The following is a 10226-nucleotide window of genomic DNA, read 5'->3' on the forward strand; positions in this document are numbered from 1 at the left end:
AGTTCTTGGCCAAAGGTCAAGTTCAAGGCAGCCATTCTGAAGATGGGGGTGGGGGTGGGGGTGACCTTTGAAGAATGATGCTTCCAGCACCAGAAGATAGTTCACCTGTTAGAGCTATGTCTTCACGAGGACCCAGGCTGGGGACCCCGCTACCACATGGGAGAGAACGCACAGAGGAAGCTTCGAGGGTGGTGCAGAATTGCTGTGGTCTCTGTCTCCCGCTTTCCTGTCTGTCTGTCTGTCTACTATCTATCTTTCTCTCCCCCTCCATCTGGAAAATAACAGAGAGAAGTAAAAGAGAAAATGAAACAGCCCACTAGGAGTGGCAGGATTTCCCAGGTGCCAATACTAGCTAGCAAGGGAGAGAGAGAGAGAGAGAGAGAGAGAGAGAGAGAGAGGAGAAAAACCAACATTTACATGCCAATCTCTCTCTGAAAGGTGGCTCTTTTGTCTTTTTTTTTTTTTTTTAATATTTCATTTCTTTTAATGAGAGAGATTCAGAGAGAAAGACAAAGAAGAAATAGTGATAGACCAGAACACGACTCAGCTGTGGCTGTGGTGGTGCTAGGGATAGAACCTGGGAGCTCAGAGTCCCAGGCATGAGAGTCTTTGGCAGCACCACTGTGCTTTCTCCGCAGCCCTGGCTCCCTGTAATCTCTCTGTCGGAATGAACCCTGCATGGCTTTCTCTTATGTGTCTCCCTAACTGAGCTGGGCTTTGCTTCTTCCCAGTCTCCTCTGCTCCAGTTAGGCTCACACAGGACACATGGAAAGTTACTTTGCTTTTGTTTTTTTTTTCTTCTCTCTCTTCCATGCATACGAAGATTATGCCCACTACTAATTTCTTCTCATGTTGTCTTATCGTCACTCTTCATGATGCTTGTCTGACTATAGGCCTGTCTCTGAGGGAGTCAGGGGTGCAGGGAGCAGAGGACCCCCACGGAGTCTCCAGGGGCTCTTCCGTCAGCCTGACAAACCCCACTTCTGTTCACAAGCGTGCCCTCTGACTGCTCCCCGGTCCCCAGCATCATCACTTATTTATTTCTGTCAGTACGGTTATTTCTGGGGCTTGGTGCCTGCATGATGATCCCACTGCTCCAGGTGGCCTTTTTTTTAAAAAAGCAAAAATTATTTATTTATTCCCTTTTGTTGCCCTTGTTGCTTTTCATTGTTGTAGTTATTATTGTTGTTATTAATGGCGTTGTTGTTGGGATAGGATAGAAAGAAACGGAGAGAGGAGGGGAAGACAGAGAGGGGGAGAGAAAGACAGACACCTGCAGACCTGCTTTACCGCCTGTGAAGCGACTCCCCTGCAGTTGTTTTTTTCCCCCTTTCTGATAGAGACTGAGAGAAACAGAAAGGGAGAGAGGCTGAGAGACACCTGCAGCCCTGCTTCACCGCCTGTGAAGCTTCCTCCCTGCAGGTGGGAATTGGGGTCTGAACCAGAATCCTCATGCAAGATGACGTAGGGGCTCTAACTGGGGGTACCACCACCTGGCCTCACGTTATTTTTAATTATTTTAGTTTTTTAAATTTTTATTTATTTTCCCTTTTGTTGCCCTTGTTGTCTTTTTATTGTTCTTGTAGTTATTGTTGTTGTTATTGATGTCGTCATTGTTGGATAGGACAGAGAGAAATGGAGAGAGGAGGGGAAGACAGAGAGGGGGAGAGAAAGACAGACACCTGCAGACCTGCTTCACCGCCTGTGAAGCGACTCCCCTGCAGATGGGGAGCCGGGGGCTCGAACCAGGATCCTTACGCGGATCCTTGTGCTTTGCGCCACGTGCACTTAACCCACTGCGCCACCGCCCGACTCCCTATTTTTATTTTTTATAACCACCAGGGTTATCGCTGGGGCTTGGTGCCTGCATTATGAATCTACTGCTTCAGCAGTCATTTCCCCTTTTTATTCTTCTATTTTTATTTAATAAGAGAGAGAAATTGAGAAGAGGTAGAGAGAGATGGAAGGAATGAGACACCTGCAGACGTGCTTCACCACTTGTGAAGCGTCCCTCCTGCAGGTGGGGAGGGGTGTTTGCACATGTGTGCATGGTAATGTATGCACTCAACCAGGTGCACCCCAGCCTGACCCCCACCTGACATTATTATTATTATTATTTCTTTTTGTCTCTAGGGTTATCACTGAGGCTTAGTACCTGCACTACGAGTCCATTGTTCCTGGAGGCTATTTTCTCCATTTTGTTGCCCTTGTTGTTATTACTGTTGTTGGATAGGACAGAGAGAAATCCAGAGGGGAGTGGAAAACAGAGAGGGGAAAAACAGAGAGGGGAAGAGAAAGACAGACACCTGCAGACCTGCTTTACTGCTTGTGAAGTGACCCGCCCCCCCCTTGCAGGCAGGGAGCTGGGGGCTCGAACTGGGATCCTTACGGACATCCTTGCCCTTTGGGCTATGTGTGCTTAACCCGCTGCGCTACCGCCCAGCCCATTATTATTAGTTTTTAAGTTTATCTACTTACTTGTTAACGAGAGACAGAATCAGAGTATCACTCTGACATCTGCAGTGCTGGGATTTGAACTCACAGTTTCAGGCATTCCATGTTCTGTGCCCTCTCCCACACTGCCCCAACATCGGCTGTCTTTAGCCCAACGTGCTACTGACGGAGGTGTGTGCGCCATTGGGGGAGTGACTCAGTTTCCCCAGGTCTCTCCCAGGAGGTACAGAGGACTGAACCTCTGCTTGGCTTCCTCTGGCCACTCTGCTTTTTCTCCACAGGCTGCTCAGCCATGGAGAGCTGGAGGGGCAGGACTGCTCCTCCTACACCAGGCTGGGCCATGCTGGCCTGGGTGGGTCCGTTACAATGTCTACTACCAAGTGGCTGAGCTCCCTGCCGGTACCACTAGTACATCTTGGTGACAGCCCAGAAGTGGACAGACCCCACGAGTCACCACGCTGTGGGGGAAGTAGTGACAGGTGACAGTGGCTCTGGGGACCCTGACCCAGGACCCATGGATTGAGGACGTTGCAGACAGGAGCAGAAGCACAGTGACAGAGAACATGGAGTCCCTGGGGACCAGCAGTGATTAAACAAACAAACAAACAACCAGGAGAGAGAGAAAGAGTGGTGGGAGCTTTTTTTTTCCTTCCCCATTTTACTGGGGGAGTTGATAGCTTACAATCCAGTCTAGTCTTTATTTACTTATTTATTTATTTTTATATTTATTTATTCCCTTTTGTTGCCCTTGTTGTTTTATTGCTGTAGTTATCATTATTGTTGTTGTTATTGATATTGTTGTTGTTGAATAGGACAGAGAGAAATGGAGAGAGGAGAGGAAGACAGAGGAGGAGAGAAAGACAGACACCTGCAGACCTGCTTCACCACCTGTGAAGCAACTCCCCTGCAGGTGGGGAGCCGGGGGCTCGAACCGGTATCCTTATGCCAATCCTTGCGCTTTGCACCACCTGCATTTAACCTGCTGAGCTACCGCTGACTCCCCAGTCTAGTCTTTATTTTTTATTTATTTATTTTTTAAATATCTTATTTATTTATTAGTGAGAAACATAGGAAGAGAGAGAAAGAGCCAGACATCATTCTGGTACATGTGCTGCCGGGGATTGAACTCAGGACCTCCTGCTTGAGAGTCCGATGCTTTATCCACTGTGCCACCTCCCAGACCACCAGACTAGTCTTCAACACACAGGCCCAGCCTCTCATCTCCCCTAGACTGGTGTCTAGCAGACACAACAGGACCCCCATGTCCCTTCATCCAGTCCCTTTCCCTGCTTCTCCAGAGTCCTTTGCTTTGGTACAATATGACACACCCAGGCCAAGTTTCCTGCAACGCTAGCGGTCCCCAGGGACTCCTGAACTGGGCTCTGGTGAAGGGCTTGGGGGGGGGGGGGCTGCCTTTTCTTTTCTTAAGAAAAGCAAAATATGTACTTTGCAGAATTCGCTGTCCCTGCCAAACAAGAACGCCTGCAGCTCTCACACCCGGGGTCCCCTCTGGCGTGTGGGCTGGGGAACCCTCTCTCCAAGGACCACAGCTGCAAGGTGAGGTATCAGAAACCACAGAGGACTCCTCAGAGCCACCCCCTTCCTGCCCCTGTGCAGGATGCCAGGTGTGAGGGGTCTTGGAAAATAAGAGAGAGACAGTGACAACTCTCAGCAATTCCAGCCTTGAGCTAGCCAGTAGCTCAACCCTGTAACTCACTCACTACCCCGGGGCCCATTTCCTGGGTGCCAACCTCCTCCTGGCCCTTGAGTCACAGACGAGGCAGCCCCACCCGGCCACTGTCCCGAGCCCATCAGGCCTGGCCTTGGGCTCTTCCCAGTCCGTGAAGCCCAGCCCAATAGTGACAAGTCTCACTTCAGCTGCTCCGTTCCCCACCTCCTCGCTAAGAAACCCCTGGAATCCTGGGATAGATCTGGAGTTCACAGAACAGAGTGCAGAGTGCAGACTACCCAAAGAACAGCAGACTCCTTGGGAGTCGGGCGGTAGCGCAGGTAGCACAAAGTGCAAGGACCAGCATAAGGTGTCGTATGCTTTACATTGGTTTGTTCTAGCCCTCCCCCGCCAAGAGAATTGGATGAGTCCTGTTAATTTCACGGGCCTGCTTGGCCCCGCCCCAAGGAACCCCGGGAGAGGGTTCCTGAGTTCGAGAGTGTCAGAGTTCCTGAGTTCCTGAGTGCGAGAGTTTCAGGGTTACAGAGTAAGAGAGAGTGCCAGAGAGACAGAGTTCCTGGGTTTCTGAGTTCCAGAGTAAAAGAAAGAGTGCTTGCGCCACCGCAAGAGACAGCAGAGTTCTGTTTGGTGATTAGTTTGTCTTAGTTTATGAATCGTTGTTCCTGAATAAAGAAATACAGCTTCCCTGCCCAGCCGTTGTCTCCGTGTCTCTGTTCACCACTGCGAAGCCAACCCGGCTGGCAAGAGCCTACAAATTTTAACAACAATAAGGATTCCAGTTCGAGTCCCCGGCTTCCCGCCTACAGGGAAGTCGCTTCACAGGCAGTGAAGCAGGTCTGCAGGTGTCTATCTTTCTCTTCCCCTCTCTGTCTTCCCCTCCTCTCTCCATTTCTCTCTGTCCTATCCAACAACAACATCACCAATAACAAGAACAGTAATAACTACAACAACAATAAAACAACAAGGGCAACAAAAGGGAATAAATAAATAAATATTAAAAAAAAAAAGAACAGCAGACTCCTTCATTCAACTCCTCCCAACACGGTGCCTCCACCTCTGCCCCCAAAACATCTCCATGTGGAGATGTCTCCAGGTGCAATTTAATCGGTACATGCAATTTAACTGCATGCATTTGGTACCATGCCAACAGACACACTTTTCAAAAAAAAAAAATTTTTTTTTTAAAGAGACAAAGAGGTAGGGAAGCAGAGACACAGAATAAAAGAGACCACAGCCCTGAAGCTCCCTTCAAAGCCACGGGGGCCGGGCTCGAATCTGGATCATGCGTGTGCAAAGCAGCTCACTGTCCAAGCCCAGCTATTTTGCTGGCCCCAAAGCATTTTATTTATGTTTGTATTTTTTTGTGAATGGATTTTTGAGTCTGGTTTATGGTGGTGCCTGGGGCCTTGAAGCCCGAGGCATAAGTCTCTTTGCATAACCATTATGCTATCTCCCTCCCCCATAAAAATATATATATATGACAGAGAGAAGAGAAATTGAGAGGGAAGAGAAGATAGAGAGACAGAGACACCTGCGGCACTGCTTCACTGCTTATAAAGTTACCCCCCTGCGAGTGGGGACTAAGGTCTTGAACTCGAGTCCTCGCGTACTGTGTTTGTGCAAGCAGGTGCACCATCACCCACAACAAGGACCCATCTATCATGTGGAAATATTTGCAGAGGAGAAGCTTCATGAGTGATGGAACAGTGTTATGGTGTCTCACATTCTTTCTCTCTATCATCCACCTTCTAAATGAACTTGAAAGAAGAAAGGCAGATAGGCCAGGAGTGGGGGAAACCATGAAAGTATAGGGTACCAGAGATAAATCTGGTGGCATTGAAAAAAAAGCCCAAGACAGGGATGGAGAGAAGAGACTCCCCAGGAATGCTGAAAAGAACAGGAAGGGAAAACTGTGCTCCCAATGCAGGCAGCCTTGGCTACAGCTTGTTACGAAATGACGGAAGTTATGCAAGAGGTCCCACGTTCAATTCCTAACAGGACCAAGAGCCAGAGCAAAACAAGTTCTGGTTACAAAACAAACAGAGGCAGAGCCAAGATGGCAGCTTGGAGACAACACCTGGTGTGAGGTCTGGAAGGAAGCTGCTTTCAACCTGGGAATCTCCGCCACCAGGTTCCAGATGCTACCATGATGCCAACCTGACTTCCCTGGGCAGACAACCTCACCAATGTGTCCTGAAGCCCTGCTTCCTCAGAGCTCTGCCCCACTAGGGAAAGAGAGAGACACTGGGAGTGTGGATCTATCTGCAAGGCCCATGTTCAGCAGGGAAGCAATTAGAGAAGCCAGACCTTTTCCTAAAGAATAGGAAAGTTATCAGGGGAGGGGACGGGATATGGAGTTCTGGTGGTGGGACTTGTGTGGAGCTGAACCGGTCTTATCCTATGGTTATTGTGTTTCCTTTTTATAAATAAAAATTAAAACAAACAAAACACAGCAGAATGGGGCTTATGGCATGTGTGTGAGTCTGACCCTTCCTCGCTGGGGTCACTGGCTGCCTGGAGGAGCTTCTGGCCTCCTCTCTCCCCTATTCTTTCCATATGTCCGGAGGGCCCGGACAGAGGGGCACAGGGCACGTAGACACTCTTGGCCAGAGAAAGGAGAGCAAACAGGGAGGGGAGAGGGGCTCGGAAAGGGGGTGCCCGGCAGGGGAGGCAGGGTCAGAAAGCCTGCTTAGACACTGATTTTCTGCAAAATACGACTTGTTCCTGGATTTCACTTTCTTAATTCAAAAGTTTAGGACTGGGACTGGAGTGGGGGAGCCAAAACACCCCGAGCAGAAGAAGCCCCTTGGGAAGCCTGTGTGATTCTTTGCCAGCTGGCTAAGAAAGTGTGTGTGTGGGGGGAGACAAGTCAAAAGGGGGGCCCTTAGGGTCACTGTCATGTCCGCGTCTGGGAACTGCCAGCTGGTAAGGAATCATGCACGCAGTTAAGACACCCGGGCTCGGTCAGCTCCGTTTCCTGCTTTTGCAAAAAGCCTCCGTGCATTTGCAACAGGCAGCACCTTAACTTTTCGGGGGGTGGGTGGGCCGCGGGGTCGAGCAGCTGAGTTTGCTCCAGTGCAGCTGGCCCGCCCCGGCTCGGTCGTGAGCGACGCTGCACCCGCCCAGGCTGCACGGACCCCCCCCCCCCCCGCCCCGGCGCGGCCATGTCGCAGGTGGCCTGTCCCTCCCCCGCCCCAGGGTGCAGCCCGCCCGGGGACCCTCCGGGGGACCATGTGTGTCTGTACCGGCGGGCGGGTGTCCGGCTTTGGTCTCCAGCTTCCCCTCGGGAGGCGACGACATGGTGCGGCCGGCGGTGCGGGTGTCCGGCGAGCGGCGGGGACCTGCCCTGGGCGCTCCGGGGGCAGACAGGGGGCGTGGCCGCGGGAGGGGGCGTGGCCTCCAGTGCAGACGTGGCGCGGCTACGCCCACCAGCGCCGCGTGTGACGCCACCACGCCTGGCTATAGCGTCACGCCCTCCGGGCTGCCAGCAGACTGCGCATATGCGCCCCGGAGCGCCACGTGGAAAGGCGTCTCTGGACTGGGACCCAGGGGCTGGAATGGAAGGGACCTGGAGGAGGAGGAGAAGGGGTGGCCGGAGGTGACAGCCCCATCCAGCTCTGAAAACCCTTATGGTACATCGGGGAGGCTGCAGGGGAGAGCTGGGGGGCTGGTGCAATGCATCTGGTGTGGCGGGGTCGACCAGGTGCCCCCCCCCGCTGCAAGCCCCAGGTCAGCACTGAGCTCAGCCTCGCTCCTGGACAACGTCACCGCACACCTGTCATTTAACACCTCAAGCCAATTTTAGTAGAGATGGGGGGTGGTCCCTGTGGTACATGCCCAGCAGACAGTTTCAACTCAGCAGTGCATCTGCTGGTGAGAATGCAAATGGGGGCAGCCCCTTTGGAAGACTGGATGTTGTCCTTAAATAAAGAAAAATGGAGTTGCCTTATGATCCCTGCAACCTGCAGTTTGCACAATAGCTGAAGAGCGAAAACAACCTAAACTCCCACTGGCAGATGACTGGATACAGAAGTTATGGGATAGTTGCTCCATGAAATATTACTCTGTGATCAAAAAAGATGGTTTTGTGTCCTTTGAGACAAAACAGATGGAAGTGGGGGTGTGAGTAAAGAGAGGAAAGTCAGCTACCAGATGGCTGCGCTCAAATGTGGAATCTAGAGAACTGACACACATGGACTTGCAACACACACACAAACAAACAAACACTAGAAGTAAGCAGACTTTCTCCCTTTGCGAGTTATCTTTGGGCGACGGGAAGGTGGGGGCACAGAATTTTGGTTGTGGATGTGGTGAGGAGTTATATTCTGTAATCTTACAGTCTTGTCATGAAGATATTAGTCATGAAAAACAAATGGAAAAATAAGTTTAGCAGTGCCAAAACATTGTGCAGCCTTCTATACCTACCTTCTGGGGTGGGACTGATAGGGACCCACAGCTAAGAGCGGCACACACTGGACCAAGGCTGGCAGCTTGAACTATGTGCCACCGCCTGCCTGAGTGCAGCCACCCTGTTACATTCTTTGGGCTCTGAGGGGACCCAGAAAGAACCTGATTGAATGGGACCCCAACCCCAGGCAGAGCTGAGCTGAGCTGAGCTGGACAGTGGAGTCCTCCTCTCCTTGACCTCAGCAGTCACCCCCGTGGAGGTTTCTCATAATGTGTGTGTGTGTGTGTGTGTGTGTGTGTGTGTGAGAGAGAGAGAGAGAGAGAGAGAGAGAGAGAGAGGGAGAGAGGGAGAGAGAGGTGTCACTGTGTTGTGTAGTCATTTTATTTTTCTCTGCTGAGCCTGCCCGCTTTCTCCTGATAAATTGGCACAATTATTTTTCCCGGAAAATGGCTAAAGATGACTAGACCTAACTCTCACTGTTTAGACCCGGACACTCCGGGCTTCCTCTTCTTTGAGGCTTGTCATCGAGCTCACCCAGCTCCCTTGTTTCCTGCACTACTGGTCGTGTGAATGTGTGACAACCTCAGTGAAGTGTTCCTGGAGGAACGAGCCATTAGGCACTGGCTTGTCCTGAGAAGGGGTGTGGCTGAAGGGTTCCTTCCCCAGCTGCCTGGAGAGGGTGTTCAGAAGTTGTCGCTGAAGAGGGGCCTGTGTCATAGGCAGAGTCCAGAAGGACCTCAGTTTTGACCTCACTGGGTGTCCATTTTTTAAAAAATATTATTTTATTTTGCCACCAGGGTTATCCCCAGGGCTCAGTGCCTACATGTTGAAGCCACTCCTGGCAGCCATGGTTTTCCATTTTTGATAGAAATCAAGAGGGAGAAGGAGACTGGTGAGCAAGAGAGACTCCTGCACCCCTGCTTTGCAGGTGGGAACCCAGATCCTTGCCATAGTAGTGTCTCCTGTCTACAGGGTGTCCCACCTCCCAACCTCCAGATGTTCAATTTTATGTCCTAAGTTGCAGGCGTTTTATCAGGGTCACCTATGGCTCCAAGTTAGGCAGTGCCTATCTTATCATTAAGTATTGTCTGTCCTTTTTTTTTTCTTTTTAAAAATAATTATTTATTTATTCATTCCCCTTTGTTGCCCTTGTTTTATTGTTGTAGCTATTATTGCTGTTGTTGTTGGATAGGACAGAGAGAAATGGAGAAAGGAGGGGAAGACAGAGAGGGGGAGAGAAAGAGAGACACCTGCAGACCTGCTTCACTGCCTGTGTAGCAGGTGGGGAGCCGGGGGCTCGAACCGGGATCCTTACACCGGTCCTTGCACTGCACTACCACCCGACTCCTGCGTTGTCTGTTTAGTGGGGCTCTGCTTTGGGCTGATAAGTCTTTCTCTGGCCCCCACCTTTGCACCAGCTGGGGTGTCACTATCTGAGTGGCCACCATTCTCCCACCAGCTGAACTGATACTGAGTCTGAGTACTTCCCACCCTGTTTGCCAAATTTAGTCATCACAGTGTTAATGCGCGTAGTAGTGTGATCTGCCGGAAATATTCTAGTGTACACATGGCACCCATCTTTGGAATGACTGATGAAACAAGGAAATGGAGCATCAAATGGGACCTGTGGGGTCCCAGGGTATCAAGACTTTGGTTCAAGAGATGAAGCTGAAA

General features: G+C 50.9%; 1 protein-coding gene across 1 annotated transcript in view; it reads right to left on the minus strand.

The window, feature by feature from the left end:
* The window catches only part of DAP (death associated protein), a 28142-nt gene extending 20605 nt beyond the window's left edge, over positions 1-7537 (minus strand). Inside the window, exon 1 of the mRNA XM_007524311.3 lies at positions 7390-7537. Within this exon, the coding sequence (XP_007524373.1) occupies positions 7390-7444 (55 nt within the window). The 5' untranslated portion in view covers positions 7445-7537. The remainder of the gene's footprint in view (positions 1-7389) is intronic.
* Between the last annotated feature and the right edge of the window lie 2689 nt (positions 7538-10226).

Source organism: Erinaceus europaeus, chromosome 5 (assembly GCF_950295315.1).
Source record: "Erinaceus europaeus chromosome 5, mEriEur2.1, whole genome shotgun sequence".
In the NCBI taxonomy this organism is placed as follows: Eukaryota; Metazoa; Chordata; class Mammalia; order Eulipotyphla; family Erinaceidae; genus Erinaceus; species Erinaceus europaeus.